General features: G+C 37.8%; 1 protein-coding gene across 1 annotated transcript in view; it reads left to right on the forward strand.

The window, feature by feature from the left end:
• Positions 1 to 7,802: 7,802 nt before the first annotated feature.
• LOC139739735 (apoptosis-stimulating of p53 protein 1-like) overlaps positions 7,803 to 27,294 on the forward strand; it is a 51,241-nt gene continuing 31,749 nt past the window's right edge. The window contains exons 1-3 of the mRNA XM_071650340.1: positions 7,803 to 7,953; positions 19,278 to 19,425; positions 21,960 to 22,076. Coding sequence (XP_071506441.1) covers positions 7,909 to 7,953; positions 19,278 to 19,425; positions 21,960 to 22,076 — 310 coding nt within the window. The 5' untranslated portion in view covers positions 7,803 to 7,908. The remainder of the gene's footprint in view (positions 7,954 to 19,277; positions 19,426 to 21,959; positions 22,077 to 27,294) is intronic.

A 27,294-nucleotide genomic window follows, 5' to 3' on the forward strand; every position in this document is an offset into this window, starting at 1 on the left:
GTTTGGAAAACCTGTTTCTGCCGAGAAAAAGAGTTGATAAACGCACCCTTAGTTTGCTCTCTCCCGTGATTATTTTTTTAAAGCTTATTTGCTGTCATATTCTGGTTAACAGAATACTGTGTATTTCATCTCCCTTCCTTGTACTGCTCGTCATGTCCATTTCTGCTGCTCCCCTGTCTCTACCCCCACCCCCGACCCCACCCTGACAGCAATGAAGTTGCTATGGCAATGTCATTCTTCATCATTGTTTGCATGAGATCGGGGATACAGTTACATTTTGGATGAGTCTTCATTCTCACTATTCATGACATCACCTGTTATCACCGTCCTGGTTTAGTGCATTGGCTTGACAGCATCCAGAGCCATCGCTATGGCAACCGTCTCCATAGTCATCATTTGCCAGACATTGTATAAGCACCATAATTACCATCCTTTTCCCTTTGCTGATAATCTTGGTCAATTTCCTTTGAGCATCCCTGCACTTTAAACTTCATCATCTTCCTGTACCAAGATCGCCATGACTACCATCACTCATGGTTTGGCCCCGCCCTTTCTCCCTCTCCAAAATATGTGTTGTGGTTTATATGCATCTTTGAGCTAAAACGACAAAAAACCTTGCATTCCTGCCACCCACCTTGTAAAATGATTTAAACCAAAGGTCTGTGTTTATGTGATCTTGTTTCTTTATTTTTTGTTTCCTTGAGTAAGAAAAAAAATGAAAATGCTCTAGTTGCCATGTTATTTTCTTGTTTTCTTTGATATATTTGTATTAGGTACTGCTTCTTTTGTTTTCTGATTAAGGCAGACACTGTCTATGCATAAATGATTCAGCAATATTAGTGTATAAAATGGGAAAATGCTTGTAATAAAATTTGCTAATTTATAAACAAGTCTTTGTCATGCAGACATGCTGTGCTTCTTTTCCAGAATTAAGTGAAAACACGTGTGTGTGCATAGGTGTGTGTGTGTGTATGTGTGTTTAGTTTGTTTGTGTAGAGTACATGTATATGTCTGTGTGTTTAAATGCTTTCATTTTTGTGTGTGTATTTGCTTCTGTGTGCATATGTTTTCAATACAATTAAAAAAAAATGAAGTTAAAACAGCATTTCCTGTTACATGTGTGTTTTGTGTAATATGCGGATGTCTTCCTACTAAAATAGTGTGCACTGAGTTGAAATGATAGTTATTTGTGCGTTGGATAGTTAGGATATAGATATGATAGCTGCTGATCGTGTGGTGATAATAGGATTGGGATAGGATAGACGTGCTCGGTGTTTCTCTTATTCGAACCATTCCACTGATGTCACATTCATTGTTATGAAATAGAATGGTATCAACATCACATCGGTCTCGCATAAGGTTAGAAAGGAAACTGTTATAAGCAAAGAGTTAAAAAGGCTCAGTTCTAGAACCCCCACCCCCACCACCAAATGGAAGATGGGACGGCAGAAAAGATGATGAAATTGACATAAATGAAAGGAATTGAACCCTGGAACATTAAAAAATATGATACAGATTCAAAATGATTGGTGTAATTATGATGATAGTGATGATCTGAAGGTGACAAAAAGGATCTTCATTAAAAAGGATTGCCGTCATTGTGTCATTATGATATAGATGTTAGGAAGAGGAGGAGCAGGAACATACCCACATGCTAACTGCAAATTATAACGAGTCCGTTTGTATGTGTGTGAGTGTGTGTGTAAACAGAAAGCACCATAATTGATATCAGCACAAACTCTCGATATGGCCACCAAACAGTTATTTACATATGACGTAGATGGCGCTATTTCCACAATGTTTGTGGTAGCCAGGGGTGGGGCCTGCTTCTTCTGTCCATACGTAATCCATCACAAAGAACAATGTTGAAGGCACTCATATACCAGTTTTTCCCCATTAATGTCGATACAAAACCATAGGGAAGACGGACAGAGTCGCCGAAGGAAGAAAATATTAACCCTCTAAAGTAAATCCTCTTTCAAATAAGAATATGCACTATACACGAGAAAATCACAACTTTATCAATTCAATTAAATAATGATTTTATTTTTTATTTCCGTAGTACTGCAGCTTGTGACTGCTTTGCACGATGTTACATTAAAGAGATGATACATACGCAAAAATTGATGAAAAGGACTCTAAAAATTGCACAGAAACATTGAAATAATACAAACATTCAATACTGGAGGGGAACTAGAGAGGAAGGGAGAGGAAAAGGAAAGAGATAGAGAAAAAATGACTGAGAGAGAAAAGAGAGAATGAAGCAGAAATACGGGTAGAAGTTAGAGAGAAATAGAAAAAAGGGAAAAAATTCGTGTGACGACAAGTAGATGTTAATAAGCGTACTTTCAACAAAATTTATACTATACACAAATTATATGAATTGTTCGAAAAGCCGTAAGTTCTCTAATTAATCGTACCATATAGGAAGGGCCTACCTAATATAATTTTCGTGCGTAAAAGATCACAGTTTTATTGAGAATATTATTTTTAAGTAGTGTATATGAAGAGCTTGCTTCCAAAAGGCGCTAAATCCATCATTTTCAATGGATTTAGCGCTTTTTGGTTGCAAGCTCTTCATATTATGATTATGTACGCCGTGAATTTCAGTATTACAGGATATCTTAAGGTGCTGCCAGTAGCAGCGACCTTCAAAGCAAATTCATTTAATTCAAGAGGAATGATACTTACACGTGGCAGAATATTGTTACGTAACGCAAGGTACTGCGCCAAAGACGGCACTATTCACTATAACAATTATATTCGGTTTATGTATTCTCTGACATATAAAATCAGAGCAGGTTTATATGAAAACACAAGCTATGGCAAGTGAGTGTCATTTTCATAAAAACAAAGAATAGAAAATCAACTAAAACTGGGACAAGAAAATAGGTTACTATTAACAATAAAACTGTATGGCAACACTTGGTAATGCATCGTAGGGATAACTTTAATTCAGCTTTATTTTCTCTATTTATATAGATGATACTTGTATTATGACTTGAGATATTACCTTGTGATATTTCATTTCTTTTTATGCGAATCATACAAGTTTTCACTAATTGATCAATAATCTGTCGACAATCATTAAGATTTGTGTATTTTGTGATATTCGTTTTTCCGGTTGTTCGTTATTCCGAAACACACAAATCCCCTAAATACCTAAGATTTAGTCATTAGGATTCGTCAGTCCGAACATTATTGTGGCGTTATTCGAAAGGTTCATTATTCCGAAAATGAAATAGGGTTCATTATTTCGAGGTATGTTAATCCGAAAATGGAATAGGGTTCGTTATTCCGAAGCTTCGTTAATCCGAAAATGAAATATCGCTCATTATTTCGAAGGTTTGTTAGTCCGAAAAATTAAATAAGGTTTGTTGATGAATGAAATGAATATTTTGTTATCAGGATCCTTTCAAATGGTATGATCAGTACAAGCATGCATGTGTGATTTCTTTTTTTTTTAATTATTGCTTTTTTTCTGCCTTTTGAGTAGCGTCATAATTGTTTCTACGTCATGCATGGCTCATCAGACGATGATTTAGGGAAAAGATGAAGAGTGGCGTATAACGGAGGAGGAGAAAACCACTTCTTTTTTCATCAATTACACAATTTAACATTATGCTTGTATTCCAGTTCGTCAATAAGTATGTGTGTCGTGTGTGTGCGTGTGTGCGTGTGTGCATAGGGTGTGTGTGTGTGCATGTTCTCATGCAATTTTCATCGCGCAATATCCTACCATTTTATCTAAAAACAACAACGTATTTTGTCACTAGATCACGTTTATTTCATTTTCGGAATTACGAACCTTATCATTTTTATTTTCAGATGAAAGAACCTTTGGAATTATACCTTGATTCGTTTTCGGATTTTTTTTTTTCGTTATTTCATTTTTGTATTAGCGAACCTTCGGAATAAAGAATCTTATTTCATTTTCGGATTAACGAACCTTGAGAATAATGAACCTTATTTCATTTTCGGATTAACGAGCCTTCAAATTAACAAACCTTATTTCATTTTCTTATTTCATGTTCGGATTAACGAACCTTCGGAATGACGCACTGTATAAGCATTTCCCACTGTTCATAAATTCATGAAGCGTGCGTGAATTCTGGAGATGATACATTCTATTCTTCTGTAATGATGTAAAGCACGAGAATTCTGACACAAATGATTGGACTATTAATCGGTATATGAATTTTTAAAAAGTTCATTGTTTTGATAGTTTGTACATGGATATAGTGTATGATCATTTCTGGAAGGGAGTAGTTTTATAAGGAGTGGAAATTCTTCGCAAATGTATATGCGTGTATCATAGGTTGGCATTCTGCGCCATGCCCAAAACAGCTTTACCACTTAACTTTGATAAGACTACTGAAGAAATGGTCCTAACGTCATATTTGAGAGGAAATCTTGAAATCCTAACGATATTACTTAATATTAACTGGGTGTAAAATCAATCTGTACGATTCGAGAATGCCCAAGGACTGAAGTTTGCGCACATTGTGGGGAAATTTATCCTCAAGTTAAGCATATTATGAATGTTAAAACTTCCCGATTAAGTGTATTGGCTAATGCGTATTTCTGCTATTCTTGGTAACATATTACAGAAATGAGCTTTATAATAATTTTCTTTATATCGTTAATATTGTTCTGCATTGATGTCACGAACTATATATAAAAGTATTTTCATCCAGTGAAAGTGGCACTGAAACTTTGAGAATTCACAACTTTTGCAGTTTTCCCCTCCAACGTCACTGATAATGTTCTACTAGTATTATCGCATTCACCCAATCCACCACAATCCATGTAGGCGATATGGAATTTTGTGATGGTTTCTGTTGTATTTCACTCTCGTTTTCGATAGCGATAAGTATGTCAACATCTCACTTTTTTAAATCTGTACATACTCTTGGTATATGAAGTTAACATGATCCTGGTCTGGAACTGGCAACAGTCGTATTCCGGATGAGACCAAAAGTTAGATTTCCGCGGCAAAGGTCTTGTGGGATGAGCGAGGCATGTGCAGTTAGTCAACGCTGAGGGCGTACTATCGAGACTCGCCGCACGGTTTCTTGTGACAAGAACTGAGTTTATGGTTATGATGTGTTATTTCATGAGAATCCCATTTTTATTAAGATTATCGTACGATTATTGTTCCTTGACTTGTTTGTTTTGATTCTGTTCTGCATTCGTGAGAACAGCTAACCGCAGCTTTTTTTGAGAGAGAGAGAAAAAAAAAAAAAGAGGGAGAGAGAATTTATATTTTAGCCTCTTAGTGGAGAATCTGCCAGATTCCAAATCTTGTGGGCAAAAAACACGGCTTGCGACGCGTGCTCAAGTTGTTTGCTACGTTTTGTGACAACATTCCATAAATCACCACTGCGCTCTGATCTGTTCTTGTACAATGGAGATACACTACAGATAGTATCATCTCAGAAGATGTGGCTCATTTTCAGTACTGAAAGAGATAACTCAACGTTCTGTAAAACATTCAAACTTCGGTTTAATTTGTTTTTACTGTAATATCTTTATGGATGAAGAGAAAATGTATCACATTCATAATCATTTCTATTAACATATCACATTTTGGGGAAACAGAATGCTGATGAAAATAATCATCTAAATATGTCATGGCAGTCATTTGAGAAATAACACTTGGACTAACTTAAAGTGAATCACAAACGATAAGTTATACGGCAAAAATAATGGCAAAGAAATTTGGGTTCGTGTATAATATGTTCTCCCTCCCCCCTCCCACTCGGTTGTGGTTTTTGAAGGACATCATCTTTTCTCCAAATGGTGGACATTTTAAGACACTTGCCTCAACCAAGAAATTGTAATGATTCTTATACATTACATTCTTATATCTGCTGCTGATTTCTAGTTGAAGCTGTTCAACCAGCAGATGTGAGTTCTATATGTGTAGTGTATAACGATCTTCTTTATCCAGTGTAGCCGGAGTCTTCAGAGTTGCCAGTTGATGGTCAGTCAGAGGACCCAAGCGTTCCCAGGTACCCACTGAGGGACACGGTGAGCAGAAACATCTTGTCCAAGGACGAAAAAGCACTCGACGGGATTCGAACTCCGGACTTCCACTTGGGAGCCAAGAGCCTATCAAACCACTGGACAGTGCCCCCCCCCCCCCCCCCCCGCCGTAAGTATTACTGCAGTAAGTAAAGAGAGCAACTCGACACCATCTTCATGTTGACTCTGACTATACCCACACAGATAGTGAGGTTAAGTAAACAAGTAGAAACGGAACTGGAATGGGATGTTATAATTTCAAGGGGGAATTTGTGCCAGATATTTATCACGTAGGCCTACATAACTTTTTAGTAAATGCAGATATACTTACTATTATAGTAGAACACATAAGTTTGAGGAAAATTATCGGACAATCTGTTCAAAAAAGTCTTACATCTTTGGTGAAATCCATGTATCACCATTGTTTGAAGGGATGGCCACAGCAGTTCCTGATATCACAAGTAGTACAAACGCGAACAGAAGAAAACTGACCAGAAATGAATTGTATAATTTATTAGTGATAAGTAGTACAACGTGATAAAGAAGATGCATTTATTTGCAAAAACCGATAAGTCCATTTAATTATTTGCCAAATGGAAATATTTGCGATTAAAGGTCAAGAAAAATAAAGAGAATAATAAGAAAATTTTTGCTTCTTTTGACCATAACTTCAAAAATGTACCTTTATATGTAGTGACCAATATATCATTTAAAAGGTTTTATTTTGTACTTTATGACAGAGACCGTACTTCAAAATCTTCGAAAATGGACTTATCGGTTTTTGTGTACAAACTCTTCATATATATATATATTTATTCATTCATGAGGAGAAGTTACTGCATCTGATTTTTTCTCCATCTAACAAAAAAGCCTTTGACTTACCTCTTACAACTGTATACAGAAGGCAGGAGAATGTATAGTTGAGGGAATGTGTCTTTTTCAAAGAAAAAAGTGAAAAAATGATAATAATAATAATAATAAAAATAATAATTATAATAATAATAATGATGATAATAATAATAATGATAATGATAACGGCAACAACGACACTAATAGGTCCTACATGTACCACTACTTGTGCTAGGCCTACTACTACTACTACTTCTACTAATGGTGGTTTTAAAAAGAACCTCAAGACCTACCTTTTTAATTTAAATTGACAATTGTTACCTGTATGTATGTGTACGGATATTGTTTGTTTGTTTATTGTTCTTATTATCTTCTGTGACACTGTTGTATTACAAAACGTGATACATTATGTACTCTGTTCTATAGCGCCATGAGTATCTTTTTACTTAGGTAGAACAAGGAGCTATTGTGTAATAGCTCCTTGGGTAGAATGAGCGGTTTCTAAGAGTCTCTCTATTATTATTATTATTACTACTACTACTACCACTATTACTACTAACTACTTCTACTGCTGCTACTGCTTCTCATGTAAAAAATGCATTATTCATAATTTACAATAAATACTAGCAGATACAGATATCTTTACTTAAACGAAGATCCCTATTTTCCATGAAAAGATAAGCACAAGACGATGTGTACAATTTTAGTGTTGAATGAATGTGAATGTCCGGTCTCTGATAAAGACTACATTCTTTAATTGACCTACATGACGTCACTCTGTATACATTTGAACGGCTTGGGGTCTGCGTGTGTGTGTTTGCCTGACACGAACTGCCTGTACGTGGTGTATGCATCATGCACTAGGATCTCGGAGATCCCGTGCCTTTCACGTACGGATTGTATTGAAGACATACACACGCATCACTATCGTTCGTGTACTACCTGTACGGCACCTTTAGTGTGTGGAGGCTAGGCATACTATTTTAACCTTCGTGTGGGACTAAAACGAACTGAAGTTTGACAACACAATCTATGAGCAGGATGCCAGATATGGATCACCTTGGCCTACCCGGTCAGGTAAGAATTGTTAAACCTAAAATGTCGACATGGCTATAAATTTCGTCCCCGTACCACCGCATGACTTCGTAACCAACAACGTGTTTTCTAGAACTAGAAGGCACCTTTCTTTATCGGCATTGATTCACACAGTGCAGGAAGGTATTGGCATTGCATTGCATGCCACCACTACTCTGGGCTGCCAGTAATAGCTACAATAATGTCTTTCTTCATGATGGTCTATTGTATACGATGGAGACTAGAGTGCTAGATCTATAATTTGTATATGCATGCACAAGACATGATGATCATGCCAATACCACTTTTGCCGTTTAACATTAATAAACTTACTTGAACTTGGTGCAGTCACTGCACTGGTTGTGGTGAAACCTGCAGAGTCAGAGAATGTGAGTCCATTCATTAATGTTTCTAACTCAGACATTTAGTAACTGGTTCATTCGTATTCAAGTCAAGTCCGACTGGTGAAAAGTGTGAAACTTCCAATGCCAATCAACATCATCAGTGTCTGCATCTCTCCCTCAGTGCAGCGCTGCCATAAATATCATTAACTACCACTGTCTCTGTGTAAATTTGATTTTATTTTTAGCATTTTTAGAGTAGAGTCTAGAGAATCTAGTATCTCGGGGCTGCTGTGTATAGCAGAGCTACCAAGTCTCACGCATTCTGCGTGAGACTCGAGCATTGATTTAGGGTCTGTCTCACGATCTCACGCATCGCACCCATTTTTCTCACGCATCTGGTGAAGTCTGCAATTTGGGCCAAAAATAAGGAGCATAGCTCAAAGGATTAGAGTGATAGTTGCAATGGAAGGTATATTTCCCTTTTGCCTTTCAAAATTAGTAAAAAATAGTCACTTAAGTATGCACCAGATCGCATCATTAAGAGCTAATAATTTTAAAAAGCTCCCTACCATGGGAGGGGGACACCCTCCTCGTTCGCCGTTCGCGTGCGCATGCGCGCGAGCGCCGAGACGCCGAGTCATAAAAATCTCACTCATAAAAGTTTTTTGAACTTGGCATCTCTGGTATAGAACATGGTGAAATTCCTAAGATGCAGTAAGAAATGTTGCTAATGTTTCTTCAACGATTGTCCAGAGAAAAAGCTGGACTGAAACAAAGTGAAAGATTGGTCTGTATCTGTACTGTAGGGCCTAGGGGATATGTTCTGCGGAGACTACTGTTGTATTGTTTGTACATGTTTGGCTGTACAGAATCCCCTCCTGTGAAATCAAAAAGTGATTAGAAAAAAACAACAACTTTCGTATCCATAGTTATATCTTGAATTCCTCACACTGAAATTGCACCAAAATCACAGGAAATTCTGATTAAATGTTAAATTTGAACCAAGTTGCTTATCAGAAAGCGTCGATATAACATAATGTACTTCAAGATTCAAGATTCAAGATTCAATCAAGATTCAATCATTTATTGTCTGATTTAAAAAAATACAGAAAATCTTCCTCCACTGGCAAGATAACAGAGCATAACACAAGAATAACAAACAGATCACATATAAATGCACAGGCACATATAAATACATGATAATCAATTAACAATTCGACACATCACCAAACAGTACATTGTAGCTAATTAGACTGAAATACTAGTGAAATGAAAAGGTAAGTTTGAGACTATAACAATAAGATATTAAAATATACTATTGATGCATTGAATCTTTCCAACATGCTGACGTCTGACTATGACAAATATATATCAAAAATGCAAAGTCATAAATACAAAATTGCACAGGCCCTAATATGTTGTTGGGAGTGAAACATGTGTAATGTACATAGTGTACATTATACAGAACCCAGGGATCGCGTGTCACATGTGTGCCCAAGAAGAGTAGGGATAAGAAGAAAAGAATAGAAGTGGAAAGGATGGAAAGAGTTCCAGAGAACGCTGCCTCTATGGGCACACATTGTAATACAGTGTTGTTACGCAAGTATGCATGCACACGTACATATGTATGCGAAAACATTCCGTGGTCATTCCAATAAAATAGCATAGCAGAGTGCACCAATGAATGCTGCATAATGCAAAAGTAAATCACAGTCCATGTGTGCCCAGGAAGCAAAATAGAAAAGATAGAGGGAAGGGAGCAGAAGATAGACGGGAGGGGGAGGGATTTCCAGGAAAAGCTGCCTATGTGGGCACACATACAATGTGATATGCCTTACATAAATACATATATCAAGATTCAAATTAGTCAATTCACAAAGGGCTGTAAATAACTTGCGTAATGAGACATCTCTATAAAAACACATAGAATTGTACTTTAAATTGTATCCGTGTAGAGTCTGTGTTGACTTTCTTATGGTCGCTCAAATCAACTCGCTCTTCGCAAGCAGTCACAATATCCGCTGACCGCACAATCTGAAATTAAAATTAGCTAATTATGTGATGTATCTTTCAAGTAACCGCGGCTAACGATCAATGTACATTTGTACGAATTATTTATGGCAAGTTCAATGAAGCCACTTGAGAGATGCAGCTCCAAGAACACACACACACACACACACCATTTCTCAAGAGCCAACTTCTGCCGACATGCTATAATCATTGATTTGAACAGTGATTTTTAGAGCCTCCCACTTAAATTTACTTGAAAGATGCACTTGTACGTTGCATGTCACACAATATTGACAGCTAACTTCAATGCTCAGTTTCAGATTGTGCAGGCAACGTATGCTGCGATAGATACTGTAGCTCATGAAGAGTGAGTTGAGAAATGATATGAAAGTCATCGTCAATATCAACACTTCCTGGCAACTGATTTGATTCAAATTTTTGCAAGTGATTGGTAATACAATCTAAGCTATTGAGTATTTCCTGTGATTTTGGTGCACTTTTGTTTTGTAGAATTCAAGATATCTGACATGGATACAAAAGTAATTAGCACCTTGCATGCTACAATGTAAGTAGAGAGGTAGGGTCTTGGAAATAAAGAATGTCAGAATGTGTTTTAATACATACGTGTATTTATGTACATATCACAGACTATTTGCAGTGCCCAATTCCCCAAAAAGACACTAACTGCAAAATATTTGTATTGTATTGGTATGATGAGAGTAGAATGATAGCTGTTTTTGGTGAGCCGAAACCTGAGATGGTTATTTTGGCAAGTTTTGCAGTCTTTGTTTGCATGGTGGGATTTTGTGATAGAATGTTCCTCTTGACAGTCCATTTCTTCTCTTGGAGTGCAACAAACACAGTATGTACAGGGCGCACCTGTGAATTTTTCCCCCCTGGCATATTTATCAAAGAACCCTATCTTATTTTTTATTCTTTTTCGTTGCTTTTTTACACTTGGGTAACTTGGTCACAAAATTCTGAGTTCAGTGCACTTCAAAGTGTGCAAACAGTGTGGACCAGCTTTAAATCTGTTTGACTTCCTCTTTCTTACAGGTCTGCAGATAATCATAATCCAGGAATTATGAAAACATATTTGATACGTGAAATTAACATTGTTTGAGGAAGTGGTAACAGGTTCATGCATTCTTCTCCTCCTCTCCCTCCTCCTCCTCCTCCTCTTCCTCCTCCTTCTTCTTCTTCTTCTTTTTCTTTTTCTTCTTCTTCTTTTTCTTTTTCTTCTTCTTCTTTTTCTTCTTCTTCTTCTTCTTGTTATTATTATTATTATTATCATCACCATCATTATCATTATCATTATTGTTATTAAATTATCAAATTTTGATTGATGATGTTGATTGAAAATGAAAATATGGCTGGCAGTGGTGAAGCACACATTTTGGAGATCTGACACTTCTCCATTGTGCTAAACTGCTACCCTAAGGACATTGAGGAAATATTACACTCACAGTGTCCAATGTGGTACCAAGGTGTTTTGATGCATATTTCAGACTGCCTCAACGATTGTTGTCAGACCAATTCAGTGACTCCTGCTGTATCGAAAATACAACACAGCATGAAATGACGAAGTCCCAGTTTGACGTTGTTGTAGTTTCTCTGATCAAAGCATGGCTTGGTTTACAAGTGTCAGAAATATGCAGTAATAAATCAGCAAGACTGCAGTCGCATGTCATATGAAATTATGAATATCGATTATGTATTCATTGGTTGTGAGATTATGAAGTACATTTGTACGATGTAGATGCATCATGCTACGTGTAATACAAATCACATGCACTGTTGCAGGGCTGCCATCATTTCAACAATTAAAATTAAGGGGTTTTCATATTTAAAGCAAAGAGCAATTAGATTCTTGTGTTTTATAACATACTGTACGTGTACGTTCGCATCTCAGTGGGTATTTAATGAATCCCAAATTATCATGGGTTTTTTTTTCTGCGAGAAGAGATGGATTATCAGGTACAAAAGAATGTACACTGATATGGTATGGTTGCTTACGTACTGCTCGATGATATAAAACAGATAAATAGCTACAATGATAGTAATCACTTAAATTCAAAAGATGTTTTAAAATGGTTTCCTTATAATGAGAACCAGTGCTTGTATAGTACAAGTGTATACTGTATGTGACTTGCACTAAACTGTTGCCCGAATATATGCTAAGGAATCACTACCAAAGCATTTACATTGTACGAAGACTGATAATAGTACTCCCAAGACTGATTTTTATGTACAGTTTGTATTTCTGTTGACAGTGTATTTTGTAATAGACTACTTGTTCTGATTATGTTGCAATGAAGAGTCTAAAGTCCATGTTGGTACAATCGTATCTTGCCAAATTTATAATGTGTAAACATTTGTAACATTTAAACAATGACAATGCTAGCATTTGGAAATGTCATACAGCTTGTATGTTGGCATTGCTGAAGAAGAAACGTCAAAAGGGGTTTGGTGCAGTGATAATCCTTGTCAGAACAAGGAACCTACCAATCTGCATAGCAGTGAGAAATCTTATTCTAAATGGCATGTAAATGTGCAGAGATGCCATGCCCCCCTTTTTTGCTCCCCACTTGAAAAAAAGAAAGAAAGAAAGAAGTATAGATATTATATTTGTAGTAGAAAAAGCCTTCCAACCTTTAACCTAGCATCCTATTCAAACCTGTTGTGCGTAAATGAGCAACATTCAAAAGGTGATAGAATCCCACTGATTCTTCTGTGAAGGTAGAGCCATTTGCACTTTGTGTATTAAAAAACAACTCTTGCATGGGAGAATAGGGTATTTGCACAATGCCTGAATTGAAAATGCCCCACTTGGTGTTGTAATTGGCTTGCAGAGAGCCAGAGGGGGACTAAATGAAGCAAATTATCAACCAATTGTGGGATTGGACATCTACAACAACAACAAGAATATCATGTTGAGACCATAGATTGCCAACAAATCATTGATGAAATTGCAGGGTCTAAACAAAGATGGAAAGGATATTTGATGACTTGGGGAGAAGCAAAGTTTAAGTACATAATCATTGTACAAGTGTGTAAAATGCTACATGCTTGCAGTCATTATGCACATACTATAATTATTTCATTGCAGTGTGAGACACCTGTGTCTGGGTATACACTGAGCATGAGCGGTACAGACATACGTTTTGAGAAATTTTTACATCTCTGTGCCTTTAGTCATCATACTGTATGTTTTACAGCTGACTCAGGGGTGCTTAGTCATGAAGACCCGCCCCCTCGATAGCCCACCCCCCTGTGCTCGCCCCTGTACAGTTGTACTATTGCTTTATTGTTGTTGGGTTATGATGAATTGTGCAGGGTTTGGATACTAAATACGATATGGATGAATACACAGACATCTGTGTTGTTGGCATAGTCTTGTGCTTTCAAGACCAACCTTGTAAAAAGTATGGAGAAGTACAGTACAAGATATAAACAGGCTAGAAAGTACAGCTTGAGGAAATCCAATTTTTGTACATGGTTCCAGGTAAATCAGACTAGTCATGTCTGTCCTGAAATAACACAATTTATGTGTTGAAAAGTCTCTTATTTTTCAGCTCTAGTTTTGTGCAGAGATACTCAGTGAAGATTACACCAACATGTACCAGGTATCTTTCTGAATATTGCATGCCTGTAACTTTACATGGTATGTTTACTTTTTAGAAACAAAACTTTTAATGATTTCAAGCATTCCTTACCTTAAATTAAGGGATTCTTTCAAAGCTGACAGCATTAATGAAGCAGGGATTTAAGAACAATGACAGTGCAGAAAAAAGAGGAGAAAACCCATCATGTTTTATAAGTAGACATTGTGAAACCTTGATCTCAAAGGCAGTTTATTGTAGTTGTCTGCTGCCATCTCCTGTGTGTGTGTCTTTGCGTGCCTAGTTTTCTATTAAAATCAACTCTGAGGTCGCTGGACCGGAAAAAGGTCTGGATCGATGAACAAGTTCAGCAAAGGAATCTGATCTAAAATGTATGCTTAGTGGATAAACATATTTCATAAGATATTATACATGTACTGTACAAACTGTATATTTATGTCACAATGATATTTAAAGCACTTTTATGGATTTTCCCTAAATCTCTTTCACTTTACGTGTACATATGAGGCATTCTACATGTTGTGCGTCATGTCAAGCAGTTACCCTGAACAAATGGGATTTCAGTTGTTTGCGTGATTGTTTGAAATATCCTGATCTTGATTAGAATACTTATACTATGTATATATATATATATATATATATTTTTTTTTTTTTTTTAACATGAAATCTGTGTGTGTTATGCTCTCAAAAGTCCATACCTACCAGTACTTGGTGCAACTCCACAATGTGAAAGCAGACTGCAACCATGATGACGAAGAGTGATTAAAAATGCTGAAGGGCAAATGATACATACTGCATACTGTACAATGTACAGCTGTACATCATGACACATGTCTACAGTACATGTATATTCCAATTTTTACTACAACAGGGAATAATTTTCCTGGTATCGCATTGCAATTTGCTATGCATTTTTGCATCACTGCTATGTACACAAACTAACTTTTGTGTAGCAGTTTTCTGACATAGAAGTGTACAGGATATTCAATAGGCGTTTTCACATCAGCCCGATGTTTCGAAATAGCGCGCTATTTTCTGACTTGGGAAATTAACCCGATCACGAAATAGCGCGCTATTTGATAATGTGAATACAAATTAGCGCGCTAATTGATCGAGAAAATTTCTCGAGTCCAACTCGGGAAATTTGCGAAATAGCAGGATAATTAATGCGAACTAGCGCGCTATTTGATAATGTTCGGGCTGATGTGAATAGGAAATGAAATAGCGCGCTAAATTGCCATCGCGAAAAATATCTTGAGCTTGGATTTTTATCAGGCTGATGTGAAAACACCTATTGAAGATATTTTTCATCAGCTGAAATTGCTAATCAAATTTGAGTTTGAAAATCATTCCCTGCTACAATTGTGCATGTGGGGAATCATTTTGATGAGGAGTTATTCCCAATTTTGAATCACAATTTTAAAAAAGGGGGTTTGGGTGTCCGTGGAAAGCATTAATGTGTGCATCGGCATGCTAAAGTGTGCTATTTACAAACTGTACATTGTACTTGTAATATCACCTCTGGGGCCTATTCGTCTTCATGCTTCTTTTAGTATTTGATACAATGTAGCTACAGTATTATTAAAACCATTTTGTCAATGAAAGTTATCAGTGTGTCACTCCAATTAAAATAAAAATTCAGGTTTATGATCAAATTTCAAATCAACCTACACACATGTATTTACTCTGTGTAAAAAGAAAGAAATACAACAATGATTTCAGTCAAATAAAATTGAATAAAATTTTTAAACTGCATCAATACAGTGTACCAATGTGCCAGCAAAGTGTGCCAGAAATAGCGTGCCTGAGGAAACAGTGGTATTCATGGTATTCGAAAATTACTCATGAAGATGCAATTTTCAATGTTCTATCATGGTTTATGGCACTCAAGAGCATTGTGTGCGGATGTTATCTCTTGCGCCTACACTGTATGCAGTACTGGTGAGTAATCCCAATGTCAAGGAAAGGTCAAATGTCGCGCACCTTTGAGGAAACACCAGACATTGGAATTCTTGCTATCAATTGGAGGAATGTCTTTTATACATTGTTGTTAAAGGGGAAAACAAAAACAACACCATTTATTTTGCTGCCATTAAAGATAAGCTGGGGCATGAATAGAATGTTCAGGTTGACTACTAGTTTTGTGTGAATGATAGGAATCACAGACGAGTATATTCCCCATGGGACATATTACTGACACATACTCACACAGACAAGTTGTTTCTAGTTGTCGGTGTTCATTATGGTGTCGTGGTTGTGAATAGAAGTGTGGGCTTCAAGCATGGTCAGAATGCAGAGGCAACCAAATCAGCTCAGAACTCATACTGTTCTCAGATCTTGCCAGCATCAATTTGTATCCTCCATGTCAGAAAGATGTCTGTCAAAAATGATTTTAGCCTCTAAGCATGGACATCAGATTTACATATTTGTAAAAAATTAGACCAGTCCATTAGAACACACAATTGCTTTTTTTCTTTTAAAACATCATAGCAATCACATACGGTATGATTTTGAGATAATTTTTACATTTGTAGCTAGATATGACCCAACAAAAGGACCACTCAGTTGTATGTACATCTTTAGTGTGGGCCTATTTGCAGATAAATGTTGCATTTGTTTTACAAAAGAAAAAAAAAAGGGGGGGGGTAATTTGCCTGAGCCATTAATGATATCAAATTGGTCAAACTATACCATTTACAAACAAGGAAAAGTAGAAATTACGCGGTGCGTAATATATGTCCCCGCCGGAAGTAGCATTTAGTAGCAATATGCACAATATAGGTAAAAAGATGAAGGTCAAAGGTCAAAGAAGTCAAAGGTCAAAATTCTATGTAGAAGTTTTGAAGCCCTCACCTAGTGCCATCACATAAAGCAAACGGAATCGAAATCGGGTTAGAAATGGCGAAGGAGTAGCATTTTGTAGGCAATGTGCAATATAGGTCAAAAATCAAGGTCAAAGGTCAAAGAAGTCAAAGGTCAAAATTCTGTGTAGAAGTTTTGAAGCCCTCACCTAGTGCCATCACTTAAAGCAAACGTAATTGAAATCGGGTTACAAATGGCAAAGGAGTAGCATTTTGTAGCAAAATGTACAATATAGGTCAAAAATCAAGGTCAAAGGTCAAAGAAGTCAAAGGTCAAAATTCTGTGTAGAAGTTTTGAAGCCCTCACCTAGTGCCATCACATAAAGCAAACGGAATCAAAATCGGGTTAGAAATGGCGAAGGAGTAGCATTTTGTAGGCAATGTGCAATATAGGTCAAAAATCAAGGTCAAAGGTCAAAGAAGTCAAAGGTCAAAATTCTGTGTAGAAGTTTTGAAGCCCTCACCTAGTGCCATCACTTAAAGCAAACGGAATTGAAATCTGGTTACAAATGGCGAAGGAGTAGCATTTTGTAGCAAAATGTACAATATAGGTAAAAAATCAAGGTCAAAGGTCAAAGAAGTCAAAGGTCAAAATTCTGTGTAGAAGTTTTGAAGCCCTCACCTAGTGCCATCAAAGAAGTCAAAGGTCAAAATTCTGTGTAGAAGTTTTGAAGCCCTCACCTAGTGCCATCACTTAAAGCAAACGGAATTGAAATCTGGTTACAAATGGCGAAGGAGTAGCATTTTGTAGCAAAATGTACAATATAGGTAAAAAATCAAGGTCAAAGGTCAAAGAAGTCAAAGGTCAAAATTCTGTGTAGAAGTTTTGAAGCCCTCACCTAGTGCCATCACATAAAGCAAACGGAATCAAAATCGGGTTAGAAATGGCGAAGGAGTAGCATTTTGTAGGCAATGTGCAATATAGGTCAAAAATCAAGGTCAAAGGTCAAAGAAGTCAAAGGTCAAAATTCTGTGTAGAAGTTTTGAAGCCCTCACCTAGTGCCATCACTTAAAGCAAACGGAATTGAAATCTGGTTACAAATGGCGAAGGAGTAGCATTTTGTAGCAAAATGTACAATATAGGTAAAAAATCAAGGTCAAAGGTCAAAGAAGTCAAAGGTCAAAATTCTGTGTAGAAGTTTTGAAGCCCTCACCTAGTGCCATCAAAGAAGTCAAAGGTCAAAATTCTGTGTAGAAGTTTTGAAGCCCTCACCTAGTGCCATCACTTAAAGCAAACGGAATTGAAATCTGGTTACAAATGGCGAAGGAGTAGCATTTTGTAGCAAAATGTACAATATAGGTAAAAAATCAAGGTCAAAGGTCAAAGAAGTCAAAGGTCAAAATTCTGTGTAGAAGTTTTGAAGCCCTCACCTAGTGCCATCATATAAAGCAAACGGAATCAAAATCGGGTTAGAAATGGCGAAGGAGTAGCATTTTGAAGCAAAATGTACAATATAGGTCAAAGGTCAAGGTCAAAGGTCACAATTGAAATTCTGTATAGAAGTTTCAAAGCTCCCATGTAGTGCTATCATATAAAGCAAACAGAATCAAAATTGGGTTAGAAATGGCGAAGGAGTAGCATTTTGAACGTTTTGATCACACACGGACGCACACACGGACGGACACACGGACGGACGGACGGACGGACGGACACACGGACACACGGACACACACACGTACGGAGCCCGTTTCATAGTCCCCTGCTCGAACTCGTTCGGCGGGGACAATTATATCAAACATTTTTGGTAGCCTTAAACTGTAAAAAAAAAACCAAAAAAAAACCCCCAAAACCGATAACAACAACAGCAGCAACAACAAAACAACAAACAAACTTCTGAATCTGAATCTGAATTTTTATGTTGGTCATCGACATGAAAGTTGACACTGTGACTGCTCAACTCTTTCTCCTTCTTTCTCTGCGCAGGTAAAATTTAATGTGCCTCCCCTCTTTGAATGGATTGGGAAGCTTACAGCCAAAGGACAGAATGGCATTAAAAATTGCGAATCACTTGCTGAAAAGAGCAAATTGACTGTGAAATGTATCTGATGGTGAAGAGAGGGGGATAATCACATTTACAAAGGTTCTTTGTGTAATTTCTTTCACACTGCATCAATTTCATATTGTTGTAAAAAGCACCAGATTAATGCGACTGTCAGAAGAAATTAATTCTTTAGCATAAATGGATGTCCATGTATGAAGAGGCTTTAGCTCTTTGATTCATTGAAAGGGAAAGAATCACGTGTGTTGTGACCACAAGAGATGATGGAAAAATCTTCATGATGAAGTTCAGAAAGTAGGATGGCTGGCAGCTCGTTCAATCTCTTGGTTGAATTGTCAGCCTGTCGATGTGAGAAAGGTGTAGATCTATCCATCTCCCGATGGCAGATTAACTTTACTCAACATGAATGACTCACTCTCCCAACCCCAGCATTTGGTATTCCCTCGAGAAAAGCATCTTCATCAACCCTCTCCCCATCCTCCCGTACAGATGATCCTGAAGGTTTACCTCAGCAACAGCCCGGATACGGTGTCGGATGTGCCCGTTACCCCGGAAACGACGTGCCAGGATGTGATAGAGTTTTGCAAGGAGCCAGGGGAGGACCAGTGCCACTTAGCTGAACTGTGGAGGGGATGTGGTAAGTTAAAAAAACCCAGAAAGACTTCAAAAGATCTGTACTTAAAATTCGTGTGTTTAGAAAATTCTGATAGGCAACATCGAAGGTTTGGAGCTCATGGAAACTACTGGCATCTGACATTTGACCGTGGTTACTTTGAGCTTTGTTCATGGAACAGCACATCAGAAGCAACACTTTCTTCACAGATTTCCTCAAACTGCAGTTAAGATTTAGGGGATGACTGCGTGCATTAAAAAACAACAACAGAGTCTTAAATATATTGCTATGCATGGGCATAAAGGCTTACTGTAAAAGTGGAAATTTTTGTACTGTTGAAATTTTCGTGCATTTTGCGCAACCAGAAACTAGCGCGAAAATAAAAGCATGCGAATATTTTTGAATATATCTAGATGAAGTGTAATACAGTCTCTGCAACTTCTTTGACAAATGTCACATCAGGATAATGAATTCAGTATTGCAATATGCTTGCACAATGATGAATCATTTTAAGCTACGGTGAGCCTCTTGCTATTCTAGCCTCCTTAGTTTGTAGACATTAAAACTGAGATTTAACACAAGTGAAACCCATTTCAATCAATTGTAACATCAATTTCCAACATATTTATACTCCATTACATAACATGCATTATTTAAAAGGTCTGAAGGTGTAGGCTATTTCCTTATCAATGAAGGCCTGAGTGATTCCGCCATCTCAAGAATATTATGTGCCACTCAAAACCTATACTATAAACTTGGAGGGTTTTTGAGCCAACAGCTGCTGTGGAGACCCCTGGGTCAAACTATGTGAACTAATGGCTCTTAACTACTGCCTCTCTTTTGATGGCCATTGTGCGGACTAATGGCTCTGTAATGAGGTCCAATTTGAGTCGGTATTTTGATGGATCTAGCAGACGTCTAGTACACTTGAACTTTTCTTTACAGTTGTGTGGCTGCTGCTGTAGTGTAGTGTTGTCAGTCTGCCGTATTAAGGCCCATTGCTCATACATACCTCTACCATGGGTATCACTTTCAGTTGGTGTTGCTATTTGCGTGTGCACTCATCAACTTATCAGTTCTTGAGGCAGTTCTGTTGCATAAGTTGTCATTTTGTCCTTATTAAACTGGTGAATCCTAGTTTAACTGTCTATGGATCCACAGAAGAAAAACTAGTGGGACTGGTCAATTTCCTTTACGTACACAAAATCAGAAAAAAAGTATCAAAAGAATTGCCAATTTGAGAATGAATTATTCACTGTAATCTACTAAATTGTGTTGCAAATTTAAGGTTTACTCAGTAAGTGAGTAACTGAGAGGCTTTACTCCCTAAGTGAGTAATTACGAGGCTTTTGATATTTCTGCAACAGAAATAAACAGTGACATGCAACTGTATATGATTAAAACAAGCAACAGATAAAAGAGAAGATTTAGTGTATTTGATGAATTGCTAACAATGAATGGTAACAATAAATGAAGGGATACAGCACCAAACCACAGATATGTGATTTCAAGGTCTTGATAGGATAATGGTAGCTCTCTGTCTTCCTGGATATTGTTATCTACAATGTGTCATCATTTGAATTGTTTTCATGTTTTGATTTGCATTTGTTTGATTCACCATGTCCATGCTACCACATGTAGAAATACCTCTTTTGGATTTCTGCATGATTTTTTTTTTTTTTTAAATTTTTTTTTAGTGCTATCAATGCTTCAGAAAAAAAAATGGCCTGTTCATATCCACACTTATAAACAGCATGCAGCTGTGCTGTCAAAAACAGTTCCATTGAGCAGTAGAGCATCCATGATTTTCAGACATTTAGGCCTATACTTTTCTCTGAAAGTATGATGACTGGACTATCAAATGTCATGATAGATGTACATTGTAACCCAGAGATCACACACATGCTATGGAATGGTATTAGTTAGGCCTACAAATGTGGAAGCAAACTGTCAATGAACTTAGCCGCATTTGGTCATGTAAACACTGTGTTTACGATTACATGCTAATGTAAACCCCGTGTTTATGATAAAGCAAATAAAAATATCCTAAAATGCGGTTAAAACTTTCCCCCGGAGATGATACAATAGATTTAGAATTGAAAAACAAGAGCTAGAAAGGATATTATTGTGACCGTTAGCAGAGCACATATCCTGAGGAACCATAGCTATAGAGTCTGGTTTCCTCTTTTTCATAACAGCAGTTTAGGCTGCCTGTCTGGCAGAGTGTACACATGTGGCTGTGTTGTGGCTCTGTGGTTTGTATGCTTGACTGGTGACAGCTGGATATGTTGGCTCCAGGTTCAAGACCTGGCCGTGACTCTAGTGTCCTCATGTAACATAAACAACGGAGGTGAAAATAGTTTTTGCTGTGTCACGCATTTGAACAGTAAAGAAATGTGCAGTCCTCGAGTAAGTAGAAGAGCATTCGATCATATTGTATAAAAACATACATTTGTATGAAATAACTCTGAAATATGATGCCGTCAATCATATTGTATAAAAAGATATGAAATATATTACTCTGAAATATAATGCTGTCTGTTTGTTTATACTTACAGAGCGACCTGTTGGTGAAGGAGAGAAGATATATGACATTCTGCAGCAGTGGGGGATCCACTGCAATGAAGTCAAGTTCTTTCTCCGGCATGAAGGTGTCAGCGCGACCGATGATCCAGGTAGGTATGGGCAATGTCAGGCAAGCCATCTTTGGTGTGTCACGAACTAGTCCAATGAACAAGTTTGTATGTAATAATAGTCATGCCCTATTACAAGTGTGATGTAACACTCACCTGTCCACTGGACTGTCAGTTTCTTCAGGTGGAATTCTCAAATCTGTTCCACCTTCATATGTTAGCAGTAGGCCTACCTCTTGAAGTTGAGAACAGAACTTTCCATGAGAGGCAAAGGCTTTATTTACAATTTTATAAACAAGATTACCAAGTGTACTGGTCTAAAATGTATGGAATGATGAGCATATTATAAGTTTTCTCAGTTTTCCGTCAGGGAGGCGTGGCTTCATAGATGTGGGCGTGGTTAAGGGGGTGAAATAATGGCTTGATGTATGTCATGTATGACAAAAAAACTGCATGTCATGTTTTATATATTGCATGCTTGAGGGTTTTGAGGACTTTAATGGGGGCAAGGACATATTGGGACAATGTCCCTTTCATACAGTAATCCCATCTACTCTGTGAGGAATTTCCATTGACTAACTGAACTTGTGAACTCTGATTTAGATCCTTTGTATTTAGCCTGGGCGAGTTTCTGAAGGCATTACCGCCATATCTTGCTTGTATAATTCCATTATTTCATATCTTATATCCTGGTTTAACTTTATCTGAGCCTATACCTCTGCAGCTTTGATTGACATAAGAGAAAGACAAGAAAAAAGTAAAAAGATAATCAAGAGTGCCTGAAGCCGTTTCACATTCCTGTAATTCACATAGTGGATATATTCTTTACATTGTGTTTCTAGAGACATGTTTTTAGTTAGTGAAAAGATGTAATGTTACCTACAAGTGCAAGACATGTATGTAGTTTCACTGTAGGTGGCCTTGTCCTTGCTTAAAGCAGTTTGAACTTGGATTTCTGCTGTATAAAGTTGCAGAGCATGCAAGCATGCACACTGCTGTTTTTCCAAGGTTGGTATCCAGCCCAACCCATGAAATGGGATATCTTTCCTTGGTATTGTGCTAGCTCAGGCTTAGAAGTTTCCAGGTTGGTGACTCTGCACCCCAATTGCCCCCTTTCCTCCCCTCTCTTCTTCTCCCTTCCCCTTACCCCCTCCCATCCCATTCTCCCTCCCCTCCCCTCCCCTCCTCTCCCTTCCCCTCCCCTCCCCTCCCCTCCCCTCCTCTCCCTTCCCCTCCCCTCCCCTCCCCTCCCCTGATATTATTGTCTTTCACAACTTCTGTGGGTATAAACAGCCTTTTGTGATGCGCATTCAAATAGGTTTGTTTTTGTTGTATGAGCTGACGTAGTGGTAACATTTAGATACAATGCAATGTTATGCAAAAATTTGATATGCGATAAGAATACAACGGTATCTCAAGAATATCAGCAGAATTTTGAAGTTATGATTTGAATTATATGCATTTTGTAGTTTCTATTTTGTAACTTATATATCTGCATTGGCAATAGAGAGAGGTTATCTTAGGGACATCTTGATATTGAGTAAAGCTCATTTCCAGTATGACTAATCCGTGAAAAAGAAAAAGAAAAAGAAAGGAAAGAATAAGAGAAGAGGTATGTCTAAAAATCTGCCTTTTGGAGTGGAGACATGGGTAATTGATTTCATGCTAATGTAACATGAACCTGAGGTTAGCATAGCCAATGAACCAGGTAATGAGGACATTTGTTAAGAATTTCAAATGAGAAACTTTGCACATTGTACAGATGAAAACAGTATCAGGTGCAGAGTTTGCCTTTTAACACGCTCCTGTCTTAATTCATGGTTGAATGAGGGTTTGAACGAGAACAGCACAAACAAAACAAAATCACTGAAGTGTAAGCGTTTCCTGTGTGTTCATTGTTTTTACCTTAGAATTTTTCTTTCTCGTGTGTCAGTGGGAGGGACTGAAAAATATATTTAGGAAAGAGAGAAAGGATTGAGAAGAAAGAAAGATAGATAGATGGATAGCTAGAGAACGAGAGAAAAAAAGACTTGGAAACAAAATAGACACCACTGCTCTACACATCAGGGGTAAATGGGAAAGGACACAAGGGAAAAGGGGGATTGGAAGTAAGAAAGCCAGAAGAATTATAGGGATTTAGCAAAACCAAAACATATCTTTCTTTCAGACAAACAAAGATAAATAGATCGATGAAAAGACAACTGTCAGAGTGGCAGGTACAAGTGGATAGATAGATGGATAGATAGATGGATAGATAGATGGATAGATAGATAGATAGATGGATAGATAGATGGATAGATGGATAGATAGATAGATAGATGAATAGATAGATAGATGGATAGATAGATAGATGGATAGATAGATGGATAGATGGATAGATAGATGGATAGATGGATAGATAGATGGATAGATGAATGGATAGATAGAGAGATGGATAGATTGAGAGATGGATAGATAGATAGGTAGATAGACAGATGGATAGATAGATGGATAGATGGATAGATAGATGGATAGATGGATAGATGGATAGATAGATAGATGGATAGATAGATGGATAAATGGATAGGGCCTAGATAGATGGATAGAAATCGATGGATAGATAGATGGATAGATGGATAGACGGATAGATGGATAGATGGATAGATAGATGGATAGATGGATAGATAGATGGATAGATAGATGGATAGATGGATAGATAGATAGATAGATGGATAGATGGATAGATAGATAGATAGATAGATAGATAGACAGGCAAAGATGGCAGTGACAGAGGGGGAAGGACCTGCAGGGAAAGTTTTTGCAAGAAATGAATGATGAAAATATTGGAGATCATGAGGGGAGGGCAGGGCAGAGGGTGGGTTGGGGCGAGAAAGAGTGGTGAGCGTAGTAGCAAATAATGACTTCCTCAAACTTGTTTCCGGGCCAACCAGCTGTTCCCGAATTCAGCAGCGCTTCTCAGTGGCTGGTGGGTTGTCTCCTGGTGACAGTTATGTCACCTTTCAAACTTTTGAACCAGACCACCGCAACCTTTTTTTTTCCGTTCTTTTTCTTCTTTCTTTATGATATGCTCACTTTTTTTCTCTGTCATTCATACCTATTATGACATTTTCGTGCCATCCCAGGTTCAGCACACTCCCCCGGGCAACAGACTGTTTGCTATTTAGGCCTTACAAAAGGAAGTATTTGCGCAAAGGTTGTCTTTTTGTTTTTCCTGTATACTTCTTTCCCCCATCAATTTTTAGATTTTTCTGTCTGGGTGGAGACGGCCTGACTTTGCCACATGGGTTCATCAATCAAGCATTTAATTTGAATGTGAATTGCAGCGGACTTGTCCTTTTATTCCGGCTGTTTACTGCATTCCTGATTTTTATCAAATACAAGGAGAAAGAATGGTTGTATAAATAATCATTGCATATACCAACGGGCAGGGTTCTTGCACTTTTGAACCCAAGATGCAAATATTTCAGTAAATTTTGTAATATGTCTGTTATTTAGATCCTTTACTGAAAGGCAATGCTAGCTAATGAGACATACCTCTTTACAGTTTATGGAAGGGGATTAACTCAGCATGTTTGGGAAGTTTGAGATGGGTTCACTGTTATCATGCATGTTTATGGATAGATTGTTTGAGAGCAGTGAGAAGAAATGTTGGATAAAGATGTCTCCAAGATTCCTTTTGCTCTGACAACCTCTCTTATTATTTGTATGGTGTGTCTTATTGTAACCTGTTGAGGACGAGTCACGAGTATACTCGGGCAAGTGTCTATGGGAAAAATGTGTTGTAGCAAAATCAGTCCGTCCTCAATGGGTTAAGAATTCCAAGCCTTGTAAAGAAACACAATTGTAGATTTTCTTTTTTAATTGTTTTCAATCAATTTTCTTCATATAATGTTTTGCACTTTCCCCACCCACACAGATTTTATCACACAAGAATGTTTCAGGATAGTATGACAAGTACCGATATGTATGTTAGCAATTTAATAAACTACCTAATGAATTGAGGGCTAATTATTCAGTGCTGTAGCAACGCATGTAGCACACATCATTTTTAGCGTCACTTCAGGCAACCACCAGTTTGGCCAAATCAATCCCCGATCTGCTTCTCTGTTCTCCGTCCATGGCTGTAGTGGCAGTGTCCCCGCCCTGTGAGATGGCAGAGATCAGTGGATGAGGGGTGACAGATCAGTCATCATCCAGGGGATTTGATGTAGGAGGACTCCACCTGGCATTGGTAGTCAGAAGAGAGAGGGCTTGTTGGGCGAATACACCAAGGAGCTTAGTGGTGATACAGAGGGTGGGGAAGTTGAACTGTTGTACCTGTATGCTATGGGGCCTTTCAATCTTGTCCTCGTCAGGTCATCTTACCTTTGCATTTCGGTCATGGCTTTGATAGTTGTCTTCTTTTAGAGAAGGAGGGAGGGGGTTGAGGAGAGGAGTGGATGGTTAGATGGGGCAGGTATGGATGGGCCGAAGGGGGAAGAGGTGGAATATAGGGAGAGGGGGTGATGGAGAATGGTAGATGAGTGGATTGGGAGGGTTGGAAGAGGAGGTGATGGGGGGGGGGGGGGTGGATTTTAGGAAGGAGGTGAAGTTGATGGGGGGTGGGTAAGTAGGGAAGGGGTTAATCATCAGATTAGGGAGGGGTCAGATAGGGAGGGAGATGGGCAGATCGGGAGGTGTGGATGGGAAAGGGATGGATAGGTACAGTTGATGGGATAGGTTAGAGAGGAGAATCCTTACTCTTGTTGTTTTAAAACTCCTTTTGAGTATTTACGAGTGATTTATGCTTGTATATGTGGCAGACATATTGCAACAGTCATTTCCTGGTGAAGTTATAACATTTGCCTCATAAATTCCACATGTTTATCCCCAGGTGAGTTGAATGCCCAAGGAGCAGTTAAAGCATGCATAGAAAAAGAGACTTGCAGAATAGTTTGTTTGTCACTACTGGTGAACTTGATCATTTACTTGCACATGAACTTTTCTAACATCAAAACCATTCTTAGAAGTTTTAATTGTTGCTATAATTGCCCGCGACTCTTTCTCTTTTGTGTGAAGATTGCAAAATTCTCACTGTATACTACTACTCTGTATACCTGTGTTATGATTTATACTATCATCAGCCATGGTGTCTGCAGGTCAAATGGGCAATTGTATACAGTTGTGGGTGCATGAATTCCATGCATTTATCTTTTTTTATCCCTGTAAAATGTCTTTATTATACAGAGACCACCGCAGCAGGTGTTGATCGGAGGTGTTT

The sequence above is a fragment of the Diadema antillarum genome, unplaced genomic scaffold, assembly GCF_040938485.1.
Source record: "Diadema antillarum isolate AM-2024a unplaced genomic scaffold, OU_Dant_1.0 scf00000029, whole genome shotgun sequence".
In the NCBI taxonomy this organism is placed as follows: Eukaryota; Metazoa; Echinodermata; class Echinoidea; order Diadematoida; family Diadematidae; genus Diadema; species Diadema antillarum.